A 23,320-nucleotide genomic window follows, 5' to 3' on the forward strand; every position below is an offset into this window, starting at 1 on the left:
CAAATTACCCAATATTTACTGATACTTGAAATTCAAAATGGTCGCCATACCTATGTAAACTCTATGGGGTAAAATTAATTTTTTTGATTTCCACATAAATAAGCTGGTGAAAACTTTCTTACCCAGTGCAGAGCTTCTCAATGAGAGCCCACAAGTGGTAGAAAAAAATGCATTGTAAAATTGTTAGAGTCTCCAAAGTGTATTCTACCTTATGGCTAGAAACAAAGGCTATTCACATACACATACAATGCACAATGATGTATATTTGCGTCAAGTGTTTTGTGCCGTACCATTCAATGTGGCTTCACTTACAGGCATTTTGTCTTAAATTTGTTGATATCCTGAGCCATTATACAGATCTGCCTCAGCTGATTTTCATCAAACTGTGTACAAGTAGAGTATACAATAAACACGCCTCTGGAAATTAAGCTAAGTGTTTAAGGCTGCATTCACAAACACCTCTGGGGGGAGATTTCAGGGGAGGGGGAACTTGAAAAAAAACACGATACGCCAGGGGAGATCTGAAAAAATTGAACTTGATCAAATTCCTTTTCAAATGCCTTCTGGCACTTTCACTTCCTGCCATTTCCATTTTCGCGCGCCCCCTTCGGGTGCAAGTTTTGAGCTACATTACACAATTTATTTATGATCCAAGCAGCCACATTGAGGCAAAAGATTTAGGTTGTCATGATTTCTACTTACCCAACCCCTCTATTGTGCAAAACTGTCCTCTATAATGACTAAAAGTTTCAACTTAACCTTTCAATAACAATTTGGGAGATAACTTATTTGATAACATTCTCCCATTGACAATACATTGGGTATAGGTCAGTGTCAAACGTTCATGTCGCCGTATGTACATTTTTATTTTTTGAGGACTTTGATAGATTCAAACTATGTACAATAGTGCGTAGTGTCATAAATAACAACTGGAAGCTTCAGGTCAAACAACCTTTGAATAGCAATTGGGAGCAGATGACCTATGCTTCAAAATTATAGCAAGTCAGAAGGGGGACTTGAACACATTGAGGGTTTTTTAGGGGGGTATTTGAAAAAATCTGAGAACTTTTTTGGAATCTCCCCTCCCCAGAGGAGAGGTGTTTGTGAACACAGTCTAATTAACCCTGACTGATACATTCATAAATTCTGCTTGTACAAAGAGCAAACCAACCCTGTCCAGAGTTGTAGATGACAGTTTAATCATTGGCCCGTACCCTATGTTCAAGATTGAGGTACATAATCCAACCACAGGCTCTTGCAGCATTGCTTGGATATCCTTCACACTACTACTGAGGTTCAGCCTTCAGCCTCACACTTGGATCCTTGGCATTCTTTCCATCGACTATCCAAGCAATGCTGCAAGCACCAGTGGAACCCGCTACCATGTATTACAGCTGTTATAATGGTTCTTACATAAGCTCAATGCAGTTGTTGGGGAAATAGAGAGTTCATCTCAACTCCACTCTTATGGGACCACTGCTGTTAGCATCATAGCTCAATGCAGTTGTTGGGGAAATAGAGAGTTCATCTCAACTCCACTCTTATGGGACCACTGCTGTTAGCATCATACAAACAAGTGTGTTTACTGAAAGTACCGTAGCTGCAGATTTCATAATAATAATAATAACTCCACAAAGACCCCACACTAGAAAATTCACTTTCGGTAGACAATAGTCCGTAAGTATACAGTCACCATTTAGTGTGTAAATTCGAATTTGTTGTGTAGATAGGATGAAGAAGTTACATGGGGAGAACAGTTGAACAAGTACCACTCTCTGTGATGTATGGTATATTATCTTAATCTTAAAGGGATACAGTCATCCGAACTGTGCTCAAAGGTAGGTATGGGACCCATACAACCAATGTAAACACTGTATCCAAGGTACAATGGTGATTGATGAAACTTAAAACATATCTGTCATAACCTAGATCATATAGATTAAATGTTGCAGCTATGATGATGTGGTGCCTCTAGATATCATATGTGGAATACATCGTTTATAAAAAAGGAACTCGCACAGGCACATGCAGTTCTGACGACTGTTTCCCTTTAAACAAACAGTGGTAACCGTAAACTGTATGCCATTTACAACTTGTCCTTGTACAAGCAGAATTTCTGATTGCATCAAATGGGCTTAATCAACACTAAGATGGTTAGAGGTGTACCCTAGTTGCATTTCAATTTCTTTTATGCTTCAATCACGTATGGCAGATATTCTGTGAAATAATGTTCATGTTCAGAGCCAATAACAGATATGCCAGTGCTGATATTGTTCAAAAAATGCACAGTAATTAATATACATATGCAAGTCAGTTGGTTCTGTTCAATAAGTATTGTCAGTTGGCAGTCATTTTGTCATGAACTTTTTCATGTCTGGAGCAATATACACACAAACGTGGTAGAAGTACAATGCACATTACTAGAAACTGATTGATGGCGGATTGATAGTATTTCTGAAAAAAACTGTTAAACTAGGTACATGTATATACGATCCACTCTTTGAAGACCTCATTTTAATCATCTTCAACGTTGTCTTTGATTGAAAAGTTGATTCATATAATTATCTCATTGCACTGTCACTGGCAATTATTCTGCAATCATGTCAAAGCAGTGATTTGCCATGGAAAGGCTGGCCCTGAATTTGTAAAATAGAGAGTTACCTTCAACATCAAAATCCAAACTTAAATGAAAATGAAAAACCAAAGGACCATGAAAGTGTAGGGAATGGTTAAAAAAAGATCAATATTTGTTGTACCTGCACAGACTTTTGGGCAAATACTTGTTGGTTTTGCATACAAATTAGAAATTGCTGCCTTAGAGACCATTTTGGTATGACATGTCCTGAGCCGGTCACTTAAAAAAAGCTCAACTGGATCAGGTTTTGTCCAAACTTGGCACATGCACAATGCCAAATGACATGCACATGCTTGTGCATTCATCTCAATATAGTCGTTATTGGCAGCCACTTGGTTATATGAAATATTTCATGTCTAAAGTCACTGCACAGACACTACTTGATTACTTGTTGGATTTCATTCAAACTTAAAATGGCAATAATGTGCCATGGTTTATATCAATCTGTTAATTCCTTTAATGACAGAATTCAATAGAGTACTGTATCTGTATGAACACCCTTGGTATAGACTCTACATGTATGTACCTTTCATAAAGACATAGTTGTCCACAACTATTAATACTTAAGGTGACTAATAATCAGCAGGAACTGTGTCGCTGATGATGACTGATTTTATTTTTGTTGGTTTTTTTGGAGGGGGATGTTCACTTGAAAGAACTGAACAAGGAAAATCTACTTTCAGCCATTAAAATGTATGTGTCGATCATTAAGCTATTGCTGGTATCAATATCTCAATCCTTAATCTTTTGATAACAATTTCCTCTTAGAGCTCGATGTTGGCCAATAAAAACCCAAGGACTACACCTAGGTATTGTGGTGAAGAGTTTGTTGATCTCCAGTTGATAACTAAGTGTACATAAGTTTGATGTTGCCATGTGTTTCCAGCGTCACTTCCATCCCTTTCCGCTAGTAATTTCAATGAATCTCATAAAACATATTGTAAGTCTCTTTATTATTTGAAAAGAAACTTCTGATTATAATAAATATTAAAGCAGATATCATGATGCCATTTGACTGATACTGAATTCCAACCTCGGATTCCAACCTAGCCTCTGTTGACGTGTAAAATAGACATCTTAAAATGACACATAATTCACACGAGTTAAGTGTCATCAAATGCTGTATTTCATCCCTTGGATTACTGAGTAACTCTATAAGTGGAATCTAATCTATTTCTAACCATATACCTGTCATTTATACGGCCCTTTAGACTTGGCTATAACTTCTCAACCTTTAACCCTCTTGTACCAATCTGCCTGGATGACTTCATATTGCCCGTTGAGAAAAGTCAAGTGGTACACGTTGCATATTCTCTAATTGATATTCAAAAGTTTGTTTTTCACTCATGTACCCTTTTTGTTCAAATTCCTGAGTTTCCAATGGCAATTTCAATAAATGCCCTGAATATAAAATTGTTTATTCATGGTTTGAATACGTGTCATCATCACTCTACACACCATACAAACTATCACGCTACACACCATACAGACTATCACTCTACACACCATACAAACTATCACTCTACACCATACAGACTATCACTCTACACCATACAGACTATCACTCTACACACCATACAGACTATCACTCTACACACCATACAGACTATCACTCTACACACCATACAGACTATCACTCTATACACCATACAGACTATCACTCTACACACCATACAGACTATCACTCTATACCATACAGACTATCACTCTACACACCATACAGACTATCACTCTACACCATACAGACTATCACTCTACACCATACAGACTATCACTCTACACACCATACAGACTATCACTCTACACACCATACAGACTATCACTCTACACACCATACAGACTATCACTCTACACACCATACAGACTATCACTCTATACCATACAGACTATCACTCTACACACCATACAGACTATCACTATACACACCATACAGACTATCACTCTACACACCATACAGACTATCACTCTACACCATACAGACTATCACTCTATACCATACAGACTATCACTCTATACCATACAGACTATCACTCTACACCATACAGACTATCACTCTACACCATACAGACTATCACTCTATACCATACAGACTATCACTCTACACCATACAGACTATCACTCTACACACCATACAGACTATCACTCTATACCATACAGACTATCACTCTACACACCATACAGACTATCACTCTATACCATACAGACTATCACTCTACACACCATACAGACTATCACTCTACACCATACAGACTATCACTCTATACCATACAGACTATCACTCTACACACCATACAGACTATCACTCTACACACCATACAGACTATCACTCTATACACCATACAGACTATCACTCTACACCATACAGACTATCACTCTACACCATACAGACTATCTATCTACACACCATACAGACTATCACTCTACACCATACAGACTATCACTCTACACACCATACAGACTATCTATCTACACACCATACAGACTATCACTCTATACCATACAGACTATCACTCTACACACCATACAGACTATCACTCTACACACCATACAGACGATCACTCTATACCATACAGACTATCACTCTACACACCATACAGACTATCACGCTTACAGTGCACTGCAAGGCCACTGGTTTTTGCGATACTAATTTGCATCAAGGGAACACAATCATCATTTATAGCAACCAGAGGCCAAATGTAAATGCAATTGTAACATTACTGGAACCAAGTTGCAGTAGTTGTCATGGAAAACTACCATGCCCATCTGACAAGTGTCAATGTACATGTCTATTGCATATTTACAAATCTACTGCAAAACCTTCAAAACTCTTCGTATCCATGTATTACCATAGCATGATGCTTCACATATTTAAAGGGAGCAGATTTTTTTCAGCTTTATCTCTGAATAAATTGAATAATTGAATACATCTTTCAAAGGAGAACAATGGACTAAAATCATATAAAACAATGTCAACAAGCACTAATGTGAGAACCAGAGACTGGGTACTGTCACTTTAAGATAAGATTTTGTGGAAATGAGGGAATCCATGAAATATGCAATTGGTGCTAACAAGATGTGATCTTAAGAGTAAAGTCTAGACCTGACAGGGTGTAATTGATTGGTCTATTCACCCCTAAATTCACATAAACTGGTCCACCATCACCAATGATAACATTAAGTTGGGCTGGACCATGCTGGTGAAAGAGATTATACTTAATTTTGAATGCTCTGAATTACATGATGGTCAATTTGCCATTTGACCACAATAGTAAATGCCAGAATGGCATTTGACCCCATAGGGTGGTACTGACATAGATATATAGATTAAACCTTATGGACAGGAGTGAAATAGAATTAAAAGTAAAATGTACTGTATCCTTATGATGGATGCACAAATAAAAAATACATAACATACATTTTCAGATCAGTTAATTACGCTTGACAAAGCAAATATGCTACTTGATGCTTTGCACAAAACAAGCAAAATTATTATAAACATGCTTTGCGTCTGTCTGATGTACGTGTTAAAATGGAAAAATTCAACAATGAAACATTACAAGGATATTGGTTATTGACCAACACTTTATCATTAAAAGGCAACTTCCATAGTTGGTCAGAGAAAACTTGCAGACAACAAAAACCACATGATAACTCTTATTGATGTAGGAAGCTTACAATCTGCAAGGAATTCTTAAGACAGTCATGTATATCTAAGATGGACGATTGAGGAACCTTTAAGTAAACCCTTGTGGTAAGCTGAAGTAACATCACATCATAAACTCATGCCAATATCTAGGATTATTGTCCACTGCCATTTGAACCTCTTTAGTTTGTAACAGTGATATGACATACACAAAAAGATTCACTGTATCAAATGGAGATTTCAGAAATCTGGCTGTGATCTGCTGCCAATGACATCATACTCATTCTCAGTGGCACTTTATTTTAAACATGAGAATCTGTTCTTTACAATGCCTTATCTTGGTTTGATCAGATTTGAAGTGCTGGAACGTAGTTTCAATATTATTTATTAACTCTCTATTTCTACTCTGGAATCATGTTAGTAGATTTGCTGTAAGATAGAGCCAGCCTTGGAAAGATGACTTTAAGAATAATATCAAACTCACACAAAACATTAGCCTGGGAGATTGAAACTAGCGTTGGCTTTCTTGACTATTAACACTAAACACATTGAAGTTCTTTGAACATTCAAATCTGTTTGACTGCTGCTGTGGACATGATTGCATGAAATTTACATCTTTCTCTTCAAAGTTATTGATGTCAACAAGGATGACATACTGTATCATATTTACTCTTAATCGATGCAACATTGGTATTGATGTTCACTGAATTCACTAACACAAGCCACAATTACCTGTAGTAACCTCGAGGGTAAGTGTTCATGCCATTTTGAACGACTGTCATAGAAAACCACTTGTCAAAGGTTTCATTATGGAGAAATAGAGGACAACGAAAGGACCAGTTTGGATACACCATGTAAGACAAATCACATTACAGCAGGTGTTTTCACTAAATAATAACATGCCTAAGGTTAATGATCAAAAGGAACGACCAACTAATACTTTACCACTATAACGACCATGTTTTTTCAGATCAACTCTATTTTAGCGAACCATCAGGGTTATAAGCATACAACATTATTTCAAATGAACAATGTTACATATATCAATGTACAACATGGTGCTCTTACAGTCACCTTTCTACAAAGCCCAGCACTATGCTCTTGGCCTATGACTCCTGCCTACTAGGACACTGTGTCATCGCTCAGCTATTGCAACTGGTGTAAACTGCTTTGCACAGCCAACAAATACTGATTTCATAACTGTTACTGGCAGAATTCATGTAGCGGACATGAAGACATGGCTTCCCGAGTACAAGTTAAGATATTGGTGATACTGATACATGTAGATGCTTTGGTACATTTACAGTTTAAGTTTTATAGGCTTGATGCATGTAATATAGCAAACCGTATCAGGCACAAGATGAATATTACCTGTGCTAGAAGTGTGAACTGTTCTTACTTTAATTCAGACAAGGAAGAAGTGAACGACTCTTTTCACCAATGTTTGTGAGGTAAGCTAGGCTGTTTAGTTACTCAAAGAATCAAATACATCATGAGTTTTATTTGATTAGTAAAGTGGTGATTATAGAACAAAATCTACCTCATATTGTTTACATAAAGATCTCGCTTTGCTATTTGCTTTAAAGGTAATTTGCCCAACATATGACCTGTGATGTCAATGCAATTATGTCACCATTACATTCGAAACGGTAAAAAGGGGTAAGTTGACAACACAGGCACAATAGAAAAGGAAAAACACCAAAATTCAAAGTATAAGAGACAGATGACATTTATTTTGTTCCTAGCAAAATAAGTTATGATACTGGCACGATGACTAACTAACAGTGACCATTGAGATTTTAATTTATCTCCAAGCTGGTGCTGTCTGAACACCTCAAAATGGTGGAAGATTATTTGCATATTCAGTTTGGACAGCACTTGACTTGCGTGTAACATTTTTTTCAATTTGAAATATACAGAGAACCTGTAGAGTAACATGGTGCAATGAAAATTCAATAGAAATACCTTTAAGATTGGGCAGCCTTCTCTGCATTATACGGTACAGTATGGAATTGTCCTTGATTACAGAAGATAAGGCGTGCTGGCAACTTTATCCCCTCCACAGACCACTTGTTCCAATCATGAACTGAAACAAAATGTTATCTTCTGCCAAATTGTCAACGAATGGTGGAGCCTGGTATGGTCACATGATCATTTGTATATCAAGATAAGCCTTACTGACAGTTACATATAAGGCTAATAACTTGTAATGACTACATTCCATCATTGACATCAAACGAAATCTACAACATGGCATTTGTACCGTCAAGTACTAGGTAAATTATTACAAATCACATCAAACTTACCGGTACTTAATGGCTCTTTAATAAATCAAAATGATACAATTGGGGCGTTATTCCGACAGTCAAAAGTGATATGTGAAGCATTACCACTTTTGTTGATTTTTCTGCAAAAAGCTGTTGTTCACTCTTTCCTAAAATGTGTAGTTCAGACACACCAAGGTGAAGCTGGGTGAATTCCTAGTCGTCTGAAATGGCATTCAAGCATAGTGGTATGGTGATAAACAGTAAGAGTAATATTACACCATATACAGTGGACAGGGTGACAACCTGAAATTCAATCTCAGCAATGATATTTTTACAAATAATTTTTACCTAATTCTTGATTTTCCATGTCAGATGTTTTATAACACATGCATTACTCTATGCTATCACACACCATTTTATCCTTAAGGACAAATCAAATTTTTTGTAGAAGGTAAAGCAAAGAAAAATATGTTTAGAGCTTACAAGTTTGAGGTAGCTAGAAAAGAAATATATGAATGCGACATAAATGATAATAAATGACAAAAGAGTGTTCAAAACCACTTCGTATGTAAAATAATATTTTATTAAAATGTGTATTAAATTGAGCACATACCCATACAATCTTCAAAGTTAATTTCATATGAAACAGGGAGCTGAAAATACCAAAACATAAACAAAACATAACACTACATTGCTGATGAAGGCTATAAACTAGTCTTTTTTAGAAGCATGATAAAATGTCCACAAGTTTTCTACAAAGTAGAATGATTCACAAAATAATACTTAGATTATAAATGTGCAAGTGATGTACTGAAAAATTCTTCTATAAAGTGAAGTATAAATATGGCAAAACTAAAGCAGTGCACATTATAAAATGGCCAGTTGATAATACATAATCAGAGAGTTGCAATAAGACAATGGCTTTTGCTTGAAATTCTACTAAGAATAAATTATTTTCAACACCTGCATACATTTCATATTCGACCAATCAACATTTGGACAGAAATGTTCTTATTCCATGTGTACATGAAGACACAAGTTTCATGCCCTCCTTTCAGAACAAGTTCTACACCCATCATAGAGTACCGTACATCTGTTGGTCCAATGCAGTACCAGGTATATTTATCATGCATGTTTATCATTCTTGACATCAAAACTTATGTCCATATACTTTACCATATATATACACATTCTATGTTCAAAAAGTTGTCCATACACATGAGGATCCTTTCACTAGATTTTTCAAAGATCGTTGTTTCTCAACTTATATAAACATCAACAAATATTAAATATGACATTTCTTCGCACTGAATTTCATAATTATAGGAGTGCATTCATATTTTATGCAAAGTCATATCCACCAAGAGGGCATACTATGCATTTGAGGTTATCATCCAGTGACAGCTGTTCCTGTATCATACTGGGTGTCATTTACTGCATCAGATAGACAACTCTATCCTGTCTCCAATACTGTTCAAATAACATCAATGTTGATATGATAAAGGGGGCACGTGTTATATTGGGCAACAACTCATTTATCATGCCACAATCTTCAAACTAAAAATAAGGAGATAATTATTAATTTGGAGACCAAATATATTACAATTCAATATGATATTACAATACTTCTCTCAAAATGTCCAAAACCCTCCAAAGTGTATATATCTGCAACATTAAAGTATTGCATAGAATGTTGGTAATTTTGTTTATTTTTTAAGAAAAACGATGATCAGTAGATGGCAAACAAGGTCACAAGCATCATTGTATGTGTTTGCTGGTACAATGTAGACTCTACTTTGTGGTATTTCCACTTTTTACTTGAGCAAAATAAAGTTAACAGGATTTCTATTTTACAAGCATAGAATAACTATAAAAGTTCATTTCAAACTCAGTATCAGTGGCATATTAAAAAGCAGAATGGCAGCCCATTTTGTTTGCATGGGTAAGCCCTTGGAAGAACCCTAAACTCAAATAGTTTGTTTTAAATGTATAATTCAACGTTTACTATAAAATATCACCACTAATATTTTACAATTATTGACAGCAGGTTGGAGAATCATTGATGTGAGTAAAACGACACCATTCATTGTCATTGTAACCTGACTACTGTTGAACTCACATTTTACAACAGCTTTTAAAATTTACAAAATTACCATTGTCATTTCCTCTTCTCAGTTTGCATTGCACAACCTTGTCGATGCAAACCTTTCAAGTAAATAGTTAAGTTATTTGATCTCTGTTCTACTTGCTGACTAAATAGCTATTATATTTTTCTACCAATTGCTGACTAAACAGTTCTCTCCTTGAAAGACAAGCCGGCTGTAAATCATTCCATTCTGACTTTATAACTGATATGATTTACAGAAGTCACTTGTCAAGTCATAATTATCTGTGCACCATATTCATTATCTTTCACCCTTTTATCACCATAGTTTGGTCAAGCCCCATTATTTTCAATGGCAAATGTGGATCTGTACACAGGGCAAAGGTGGTAAAACTGTTTAAAGCTCCATAAGCTGTATCTTTTGACTATTCTTTCAGAACTTTTGTTTTGTGGTTTCCCTACATGTTCTGCATTGAATCCCTAAACTGTAATTTAATGCCAAGTATTTAGCATATCAACACAACCTATATGAGTATAATCTCCATTGTTATTGTTGAAAATTGTATTCAAGTCCAGACTAGAATTCATTTGTAAACAATAAACAATGATCACTACACACATACAAGCTGTGTCGACAAAAAGGAGAGTTGAAATTTCAGCATGACAAACGGATCAGTGTCAGACACGGTAGTTGATATACAGAAGCAGAATACTGAAAAACTTGCCACAAGTTACAGCTTATATCCCTTTAACATTCAGCTTGCTTTAGGAACAGAACACAGCATAGAAATCACCCCCAAAAATAATGAGTTCAAGCTTTGAACTATTGACCTTTGCAGGGACAATAAAGTTCCAACAGAAAATGTGAGTGGTAGGCCAGTAAATGCACACTTTTCTTTTGGTGTTACTGAAGTTTCATCATAATAAATACAGTAATGGAAATTCTCAGAAAAAACATAAAAGTTATAATTAAAGATATTGTCTTTGAATCATTGTATTTCATGACTACATCAAGTAATATTCCCTTTCAAACATACCTGAGCAAAAGATCAATTACATGTCAGAAGGCCAACTATTTTAACCAGTTGTTAAAGGTCAGGCTGTGTGTAGTCACCAGTAGTTGGCTAGTTTTTTCCTTGAACTTTTCATAGACATAGAAAATTGAGATGGAATACATAAAAAAATACCACACACTTTTTTGTAAATTTGGCATTGTTTATCACAAATTTGTATTTTTTCAACCATTTGTCATTATGGGATTTAACAAAACATTTTATTGAAAAAAAATTTATCAAAATATCCACAATATTGTTTGAATGTAACATGGCAAAAATTTGAAAAATACTGCGTATGTCCTTACAAATTAAAATATTGAACTGTATAAGCAGAAAATGCCATTATTATTTTTCTTATGAGACATATTTTGCTGTTATGTATAAACAGTTTGCCGTGTGATAATGTTATGCTATGAATCTGTGGTGCTGTGTATTACAGCTTGTGGTTGGCTATTCAAAGTGATATGAAAATATTAAAGACAGCCAATGTCAGTAATTGAGCCATCCCTGCAATTGGCAAGATTAAAAAAATCTCCTATCCATTACAGCTATGGTTCACTACATGTTGAAAGGACAAAAAAATGTTTAAGAAAAATAAGATAAACCACATGATGGTGAAATATGTAGTGCATTTGTCTATTGTGACATGAAACCTTAGTTTTTTAATACAAGTAATCAATGCCCTTCAGCAATGTGCTCTCTGAATGACATCATTGGCGTGAGAAGCGTAGATTATCATACACAGACAGATAGTGTTTCACATTTATCACAAAGTGACCAAGGAGGTCATTACAGAAAGCGTACATAGCCCGAAGGAAGTCCCTCTAAAATCTAGCAATCTTCACTCACGCCCACCCCTGTTACTTGTTGCCAAGAATTATTTCCTTGTTTACCATTTGAGTTAAAGAATGACAGATTGCTTGATAACGTCAGCAGGGGTCTCTACTGTACACTAACAGTCCTTTGAAAACACTTTTTTCTCACAAGTCCTGTTAACAAGTCATGGACAAGATACAGTATTACACATTACAATTCCATGTCATGCCATCAGCAATTTAACAGACTTCCATTGGTCAAGTTATGTTAATATTTGCAAAATGCAACCTATAGTATAAACTGGTATTCATTTTATCTAATTCATAAAGTGTATGTAAATCATCTGAACTAATTCGACTCAATATGAATCTTGTTTTTAAAAACACTAGATTTGCTAACTTTTTCACACACAAAAAAAGCAGCAGTTGATGCATAGATGCTCATCAACCCCCTAGTATGCACTGTAAACTCTGTACTGAGGCAGACACAGCACTTCCATCATTTGTATTGCATATCTTTACTACGGAAGCATTTATTTTATTCACTTGACAATTTTAGAGTGGTCAATATGGATATCTTACTGGTACAAATGAAATGAGAATCCAAGTGAATGGATTTGTGTATATCCTGGTATCATTCGCACAGATGCTACAAGGGAATGTGTCAGTTGTCAATGCTTGTCCATGTTCCAGTGCATAGCCACAAGGGAATGTGTCAGTTGTCAATGCTTGTCCATATTCCAGTGAAAACTGGTTTCTTGCAGGCAACATTTTCATAAAAATTGGTGGGATTTCTTTGGTTAGTAAGTATCACAATGGGAATAGAGGGATTTGCCCTGGTGACTTTTAAATTAATTTATGGGCAAGAGAGAAAGGAAAGCCAAAAACTAATAGGCAAGATGGAGCCAAGTACAAGAATTTGGCTTACTCTTGCCCAAATCAGATAGTTATCCATTACTCTTTCAGTAATTGAGTAATGTCTGTTTTGGTAATTTATGTTTTAACTACACCAAACTTTGTGGACAGACATGCTGATCAAAATCGTGTGACTCCATAAAATTGAATCGCAATCCTTGGAGTACAGTCTGTCACACACACTGACATTACAAATTACTATAACCAGTTTACCTCTTTCATCAAGAACAATAGAAATATAAATCTCCATCAAGAACAATAGAAATATACATCTCTATCAAGAACAATAGAAATATACATCTCCATCAAGAACAATAGAAATATACATCTCCATCAAGAACAATAGAAATATACATATCCATCAAGAACAATAGAAATATACATCTCCATCAAGAACAATAGAAATATACATCTCCATCAAGAACAATAGAAATATACATATCCATCAAGAACAATAGAAATATACATCTCCATCAAGAACAATACAATTTGGATGTGTACCCTCTGCTCTTCACTGTTCATCAGGCTTCATGCTCCACACATCTTCAATCCTACTTTCACTTTGCAGTATTTTCATAATAACCTCATATTATCAGCTTCCCCCTTGTATATTATTGTTGTTTTCAAATTGAAATGTAGACAGAAAAATGGGTTAAACAACTGACATTTTATATCTTTGTTCATCTATTTTAAGTATAAAAATACAAATTTAATTTCCCCTTAAACAAATGCATGCTTTTCCTAAAACACAATATTTTGCAATTTTGCAATAGTGCACTTTCTTTTTCGACTGACAAAAATCTTGTCCAATATTTCAGAATCTAGCAATATTGATCATTCAGTTACACCCAAAAGAGTGTGTCACCACGGCCTCTTTGCAATATTTAAGCTAGTAAAATGAAAATTTAAACATTGGGCAATGCAGAAAGATGTAACAAAAATATGAAGAAAATGTATTAAGGCAGAACTCCCCTTGGGGACAGATATTCAGACTCTAAAACTTTTACAATTCTATTCTGATCTACCACTCGTGGGGTTCATTTTAAAGCTCTTGGTGTAAGAAAACTTTTCCCTGGCTTAGTTTTTCAAAAATTTAAAAATTTTATTATTCTCCATAGAGTTAACACAGGGATGGCAGCCATCTTGAATTTTAAATATCAGTAAATCTCTGGACATTTGTTTCTCCAGTACCAAAAATTTGCACGGTGACCCCCACTTTTTATCCTTGATTTTGAAAGAGAACAGTTCAAATATTCCTTAAGGAAACTTTGAGCAAAAGTGTAAGTTCTTCATTTTCTAGGCGCATACTACCTTAAATCAACACAGAAATGAAATGCCAGAAATGCTGTCAATTAAATTGAAAACAATGCTACATGCAAATATTTTAAATATGTGCTCTATTCAAAAATAAGTATAGTGTGTACAATGGCACCAATAATTTACCTTGGAAAGTTTTTGTTCTCATGTTGTAGTGATGTCGTTGATTCTAGATCAGTTTGTAGAAGACATAACAAACTAATACCACATAGTGACTTGCATAATCCAACTCGGCCCATTTACTCAGTGTATGGTCAGCAGCATAGCCCTGAAAAGACAAAAACATTGTTTACATGGTGTAATTGAGATTGTCTCTGTCAGTCAGGCTCATGTCATTTCCACTCTGGTCAACAGTTCATTGAATATATAAATTGATCAATGATGATGCATTGATGTAATGACTAATGAATATTGTGAAGGAATCTGCTCTGATCATTGATCCTTTAGTGACATTCTTACTTCATTGTTTGATTGATATGCTGCTTGATCAATAGTGCAAGAGTGATAAAGTGAATTATTGGTGTTTTTGCAATATATTGATTGATCAATGATGTGTGAGTTCCATACTGATTAACCTATGTTTTAGAAATTCACTGATTGATCAATAATCCGTAAGTGATACTGACCAATCAATGCAAGGTAATTGACATACTCAAAGATCTATAATATTTGAGAAATACGGTTGATCATCAAAGATGTATGAGTAATATGCTTGGTGATACATAAGTTCCCTACTGTAAAAAAATACCGCCAATGATACTGTGTTGCTCACATTTGATCGGAATTGGTACATACTAGTAGTATTGGTACCAAAGATCAACAATGAATGTTGTTTCTATCTGTTCAGTGCAGCAAAATTCTACATTGATGTTATGACAATGATTTCTACACAGTACAACCAGAAAAACAAGAATGACAACAGCAAATAAGGTCTGCAACATAGGTACTGGAGGTAAACTTTAGAAACATGCATATCAACTTCTGCAACAATGGGACAAGCAGATCCTACATACTGTACATTAGCAAATGTCAATAAAAAAATCAGCCAGAGAAGGCTTGACAAAAGAAAAGGTGGGAGAGTGGGGAAATGTAAAGTAGGTGATTTATTTACAACCTTAGGGATTTTTAAAATGCTATCAGTGCTGTCATTCAAATGTAAACAGCACTTAAGTTAGTTACAGATGGTGAAATGCCTTCCACTGTGGGGGTGATTATGACATCTGGAATTATCCTGGATTGAAATTTCTTATCAGTTCATGTGTGTCTTGCATGGAAAAGTTGTAAACATTGGTCCAAAATGAAAAAATTAACCTCAGCTTAGTTTTCTGGATCAAATTTCACTACAAATTGATACCAAATATGACAAAATTATGTTCACAGCCTTAACCACTGTCTCACATATCCTGGGTTGGTATAGGTCATTTAGGGTCAAAGACTGAGAAAATTACCTAAATTATACAGATTTGGGGTTTCCAAACACTTTGAGCAGAAGAGAACATCCTTCAGGACTTTTATACCTAATTACAAAGCTATCAGACAAGTAGTTTTTGAGAACAAGTTTTCTTGACCGAAAATGACAAAATTGTCTTAAAAATACAAATTTGCATATTTCTGGACAATTTCCACATATCCCACTATTGTCATCCCTGGGCAACTGTAAACCAAATATAAAAGCTGTCTGTCCAACAGATTTAAAGAAAACATATTTTTTTACAATTTTTGACCAAAAATGACAAAAATTGCCCAAAATGGTAATTTTGCCAATTCTGTTGTAATTTCCGACAAATTAGAAGGGTAACATCCTTGCACTGTCCAACCTAAATTTGAGAGGAATTGGGCCAGCAGTTTCAGAGAAGAATAATTTTTACTCAAAATGACAAAAATAACCAAAAAATTCAGCAAAATTCAAAATATCTTCACAATATACATATAACTGTATTAGGTCCACCTAAGGTACTTGCCCACTAATTTTCAAATCGATCAAAACAGTAGTTCTTGAGTTATTAATTTTTGACCATTTTAACATTTTGTAAGTTCATTTGCATAATTTAGGCAATGCAAACTTCATTTGAACGAAATCCCATCTATAGCCCAGGATGCATAAACACACCAAATACCAAGCTGAAACATGCAGCAGTTCGCGTGTTTTTGATATTGATGGACATACTGTACGTACGCACATACATAAATACATACACACATACATACAGACTCCACCAACTTCAGCTTAGACGATAACCTCACATTGGTATACCAACTGTGAGCTAAAAACTATGAAAAAGAATCAACTTCTAGCAGTGGAAGGGTTCAATCAACTTGGCCTAGAAGTGGTTTGAGTGTAACTTTAGATTAACATTTGTACAGTGATGGTAACTACCCAACATGGTGTTGTGTAAAGTGGGAATATCATTTTGAACAAGTCATCCAGACAAATTGTCTGAACTATTCATGGCTTGAATACACTCCTTCACACGTTGATTTGTTCTGGCGGTCAATTAATGCCCACTTGAGATAAAATTCAACCACCAAGCAAATACAGACAGAAAACATTGATAAGCTCTACCAGACACAAAATGAGACTATCAGGGTCAAAGGTTAAACTATAAGCATCAAATAACTGTAATGATGTACTGAACAACTAACAGCAAAACATTTAAACCATCAACAAGTACAATGTAATATCATCAAAGCAGCAGTAAGTGTTCCTAGTTACATACACTGTTGAATTTTGCCTAGCTACATAGGAATGTGACTTTGGTACCATTGATTACAATACTGATTAGTGGCAGACTACAAGAGTTGGTCATGAGAAATTCTGGTTTATATTTGCAGTGTAAAAGAAAGTCATAATGTCAAGTCAAACTTATGATTTCAACATGATTTTTGTTTTCTCACAAACTGACTTTATGGAAAATGCACTGTCACCTTAAAATAACACAATCTCACAGTATAAAATATCAAAGTCCTCAGATTTGGGGCACAGATGAACATCAAATTAGGTTAGCTGTAAAAGAAAGTGTTAGAGTGTATGATAAATGTACGATACTACTTCCTTGAAAGACCATGCAAAGATGTGACACTTGAGTTAAGTGCTGCAACGCATTTATTTTTATTTTGGCATAATTAAAGGCAAACGTCTAAGGAATGTAATTGGGCTGATTTGTGTTGATGTCAAAGATTGTAACAAATATGATAACAAACTACTGATACCTCTTCTTGTAACTGTGCATTACTGTCAAACATAACACCCAGATAAGCAAGATGGAATACTGCACACAGTCCAAATGTCATATTGGCAAGAAACACAATCACATCAGTCTGAAACCAAGAAAAAGAAACATTTCTGGATCAGCTTAAATTAGATCATTCCATCTTTCCAAGTAACTGTCCTATTGACTTCACTATTAAAGCAGTAACTAAGAATAAAATCAAATCTCCCCTCTGTAAGGATATTTTATGTCATCTTCTCAACTTGAACCTGCCATGTTGAAGGTCTGATCAAATAAAATAATAATAAAAGAAATCTCAAGTATTGTAATGTTTTTCACTGAAAAAACAAGATTTTTGTTGGAGGGTATAGTACAGTGGAGACATTGTTTGGTATATACACAGCATCCAGAACAATGACAAATTTATGATTTAAAAGGACATACATCCCAACTTTTTATTTGTTATTGTTCACTTCTTAAGTTTAATTCTACAAGCAAAGTCAAAATAAATTCTTCTCAGAAAGCAACAATGAATATATTTGGTTGTGCACTGCAGAGCATCAACTAAGCATACAGAATAAAAATTCATGTCATACAATGACAAAATCAGAGTTCAGAAATACTCCAAATTAATTCAGTTTTTGGACTGGTCTTCACACGCAATGTGATCTAAATGACTGTTAGATATATTTATAAGAAGGACTTGCACACATTATTAATTGCTAACATGATAGACGATAGAATATTAAATGTTACAAAAGATATAGGGAACTAGCTATAGATGTAACTACATGCATGCCCAGCTTGATCAGAGAACAGAATTTGTTTAATTTATCATCCAACAGGCAAACCCCCATTTCCACACCCATCACCAACTACCTATCTGAGCAATGAGTAAAGCACCTTGCAGTCTCGTAGTCACAATCCACTGATAGCAAGTCTGCTACTCTGGCCACCTCTGGTCATCAAATTTACCATCCTTTGATCATGAGTCTGATACTTTAGCTATTGTGTGACAAATTGTCTCTCTCATCCACAGGCTGTGACATCTCTTTACTGATAAATGTGATGCCCTATCAACTCAAGGTAAACATGGCAGTATCAGTACTGCTCAATAAAATCAGCATTTCCATTTGTAAACCATGCCTAACCCTGACCTTTACGAAGCAAAATGAATAAATAACATACTACATACATTTACTTTGTCATGACACAGATAGGTAATTACATCTGATCAGCTGCTAAAGCTAATTTAAAATAAATTTGGAACTCAAACATACAATTCTATTGCAATTATTGCTATAATAATTAGAAACAGTACACAACTTACTTCTTTGTATTGATGAGAACAACCTGTTGGACATCTCTTGGCAAGTATGCATGCATTAAATATTTGAGAGAGTCTCCTCCTCAACACTGAAAGAAGAAACAGTAAATTGTTGAATTATTTGATATGACTATTGGGCAACAAACATCAAATAATGTGGTTACATTTTGTAACTGACTTATGTAACAGAATGTATAAGAGTTTTCAAATAATGAAGTTGATACCAGTCAGTCATTAAAGTCAGTGATATATGTGTATCACATTCTACCAACAGCTTAGTTCAAATTTGTTCAGGATATGTTTTGAACACTTTGACATAACTAATTGAATGCCACTACCTGTACAATCAATCTATTGCTATATTACTAAAATCAACATACATTGAAATACTGTATGAATCAAAACTATTGTCAGGAAGACACTGAACTCAAAAGCAATTGAGATTTGAAGGATGAAGATGAAATATTGAAAGAAGCAAAACAACTGCAAACATATATTTCTTTCAACAAGTCTCCAATTATTAACATTCACATATATTGCCAATTACTTTCATACAAACAAAATTGCTGTAACTGTGGTAAACATCCTTCCGTATTAACCCTGTGCTGCTACCAGAAAGATTTTTCAGAATATTAAGAGTCATCGTTTGAAAAGTTAAACATTATTTGAAGGACAGCTCGGGAGCAATACAGGAACAAAAAGGAATTGCAGTATTAAATACCTCGTCTGATAAAAGCATTTGACTTCTCATTTCATATCACCAGAAAAATCGATAATAATTACCAATTACCAACATCTGTCTTTCATATATTCATTTTGCTCACTGCTTTACTTGCAGCATTCTGATCACCTTGCCTACTAGTCTGCTATGACTGAAATTTCCAGCCTCATTTTGGAAAATAATTTGGTTAAACGGCAAAAGTAAGCAGCCTTGTGCTTCCTCACAACTCAAAACAGACACCTTGGTTAATAGAAATCAGCTGACAGGAAAACTATCTGTGATTGGTTAATAGAAATCAGCTGACAGGAAAACTATCTGTGATTGGTTAATAGAAATCAGCTGATAGGTACTTATGGAGTACTCACCATGTTCTGTATAGGTGAAAAGACCAAGTGATAAAAGCACTGCTGCCAGTTGAAAATTCAAACCCTGTATGGATGGGAATTAATCAAACATTAGTTCCTTTCATAAGCACATGGCTAAAAACTTTGAACTGAATGGCCTTGTGAGCACAACTTCTATGCCCTTGGACAAAAATAACAACTATGCTAAAGAAAATCTGCAAATGACAAAACAAAATTCTACTCCATCTGCTTGCAATCACAGGTGTCTGGCTGAAATGTACAATCACAAATAAGTGAGCAGACAGTTGATGGCGTCAATCTAAATGTACTTCAAATCATTTGTTATTCTTGATTCAAAACTAGTGTTTATCATTCTTACAAGCTGTTCATGAAAAAAATTACCACAAATTTTCACCAAATTTCAATGATGATACTGAAAACTGTGAAATAAGTCAATTTTGACATGACTACCAGTATGAGCTACATGTATGTACAATGATTTTTAAATGCTCACTATATGACAAAACAAGGATTAAGGTATTACTCTACTTTTCAAATGCTTATTTGGAAGGTATTTTGAGCTGTCGAATAACATGTATATTCTTGGGAAAGAAACAGATTTCAGAGTTACAAACATGATACCATATTCCTCCGATTATAAGACCCTGCCCGTTTATAAGACCCCCCAGGATTATTTTATCAGTTCGTGTCAGTTCGTTTATAAGACCTCCCCAGGGGGTACACCCGAATACTGACTGGAACAATAGAGCTATTGTCATGTAATAAGACAAGGTATCCGCGACACCTATGCTGCTTAACAAGTGTCAAAGTGAAGTATCAAACCTCAAAACACGCACACTATTGTAGGGGTTTGGAACATGTCAATCGGGAACGGTTCTAGTATTATTTCCTGGCGATAAAACTACACTTGGATTTCGCTACGTAAATGAACATTAAAAGAGTTGGATTTTTTAGCGTCTCGATCAAATACAATGTCGTCTTTTCGCTACTGTCATTTTGCTACCATCAAAATAAGCAGATTTTTCAACATTTGATCAAGTACGAATCGAACATTACAATGCAATTTGGCTACCATAAAATGAACTTTAAAGGTCTGGTGAAATGCCCATGTTGCAAAATCACAAAAATACAGTTGATGGTCTATAAAACAGTTGCATTCATTTCTTTTTTCGTTTAGCGCGCGTGATTATGAAATATGGCAAAAGAAAAATGCAATGTGGGCGTGTCCCCCGAGCCTCTCCAGTCGACTTTTTTCGGCTTTCCGAAGTTTGCCCGACGTCGTATCTCATAACGGGAATTAAAGTATTTCACACCTCCGTAAGCTCCCCATGGGGGGTAACTTCTAGGGTTTCCGCTTACATGATCAGGACAGTGTCCTCCTTCACTTTGAACATGAACGGCTCAACTGTAAACTTTTCAAGTTCCCGTCAAGTGTGGAGTGTTTGAACCATAATGTGCTTGTCTCGGCTGGTTCGTACGATCGGCCACGGTCCCTCGGCTGAGCCTGCCTCGCTACTCGCCACACAGAAGGCTGGGACCGCAATGCAAGTCAACTGCTGAACACCAACACTGAACGTTGTGACTACCATTAAAATGCACTAGTCTACAACACGGAACGTCGTGACCGCAATGCAAATCGACAGTAAAAAACGTAAATGGGACCGTGATTAAAATGCACTACAACTACGACACGGAAGGTTGGAACCACGATGCAAATCAGCTGCATGAACAGCAACACTGAACGTTGAGACACCATTAAAACGAACAACAACACGGAACGTAGAGATCATGATACAAATCATGGAGGTAGAGTCCTCCATGATACAAATCGACAGCAACACGGAACGCGTCGTTGGACGGCAATTACTTAGGCTAAATTGAAGAACAACGGGGAATACCGGACCACGAGGAACGCGATGCAACTCGACCACAACATGGAATGTTTAGACCGTGATTAAAATGCACAACACAGAACATCTAGACCGCAATCAGTGTAAATCAACTATAACACCGAACCTTGTTGCCTCGACTAAAATGCGTATGTCTGCTATGTATAGCAAAAGTTTCAATTCTCGCGAGCGAGCGTTCCTATGCCCCTGTACACAGGACAAAATGACGTCAAATTTATCACAAGGGCTCGATTGCGTGTGTGTAAGTTTCAATTCTCGCGAGAGCCATTTATGCATGCTGTACACTAGACTAGATGACGTCAAATCTCTCGCGAGACTTGGCTCGATTGCAAATACGTACGACGCGACGGAAAGAACGCAAAAATACGGAAGTAGACACAGTTTTTGCGAATCGCCGAGAGAGAAGCGCAGATTAAACAAAAGACTAAAAACCCCCACGTTTTTTCTTTATTTACCATATTTTTTAACAAAAATCAGTTTCGCCACTGTGGCGAATTAGGATCGATTTTTTTTCGCCACTTCGGATTTCGATTCGCATTGGCGAACGTGGCGAATGGGCAGCGCGAAGCCTGTTTTGTTAGCGGATACCGGGCAGAGATAAGGCGGCGTTGGACCGCTATTCGATGTAAATGAACACACCTGTGACGTCACAGACGGCCAACCTTGACTCCCACTGAGGGCGTGACCTGGTGTCGCAAAATGACCCCATGAAAGCCGCGCATAGAAATATCAAAAAATTAACACTTGCGCGTACTTTTAGGTTGCAATTTTGTTGCGAGTGTAATAGTATTGACCTCCTGGAAGATATTCTGTCACACGACCGGGACCATTTCACCAGACCTTTAACATTAACATAGTCAAGTACGATTTGCTCATTTCATCACTATCAAACAAACACAATTTACACTCATACAAACACAAAAAAGTTTGGGTATCAGTAGTTCTCTTTTTGGAGACTGTTGTGGCCCCTAAAAGGGCTATTTCATTTTTTGGGTCAGCGGCATGATTTGGTCTTTTTTACTGAATATGTACAGTGA

The 23,320-nt window shown here is 35.8% G+C and overlaps 1 protein-coding gene across 3 annotated transcripts in view; it reads right to left on the reverse strand.

Moving 5' to 3' along the window:
• Positions 1-9,106: 9,106 nt before the first annotated feature.
• The window catches only part of LOC139145823 (protein-serine O-palmitoleoyltransferase porcupine-like), a 36,758-nt gene continuing 22,544 nt past the window's right edge, over positions 9,107-23,320 (reverse strand). The window contains exons 10-14 of one of the 3 annotated variants that reach the window (XM_070717231.1): positions 20,374-20,437; positions 19,291-19,376; positions 17,962-18,069; positions 14,878-15,019; positions 9,107-9,198 (exon numbers count right to left, since the gene is read on the reverse strand). In XM_070717231.1, the coding sequence (XP_070573332.1) occupies positions 14,921-15,019; positions 17,962-18,069; positions 19,291-19,376; positions 20,374-20,437 (357 nt within the window). In that variant the 3' untranslated portion in view covers positions 9,107-9,198; positions 14,878-14,920. Of the gene's footprint in view, positions 15,020-17,961; positions 18,070-19,290; positions 19,377-20,373; positions 20,438-23,320 lie in introns of all 3 variants that reach the window. The other 2 variants (XM_070717229.1, XM_070717228.1) reach the window with 2 other exon arrangements.

This window comes from Ptychodera flava, chromosome 12, assembly GCF_041260155.1.
Source record: "Ptychodera flava strain L36383 chromosome 12, AS_Pfla_20210202, whole genome shotgun sequence".
In the NCBI taxonomy this organism is placed as follows: domain Eukaryota; kingdom Metazoa; phylum Hemichordata; class Enteropneusta; family Ptychoderidae; genus Ptychodera; species Ptychodera flava.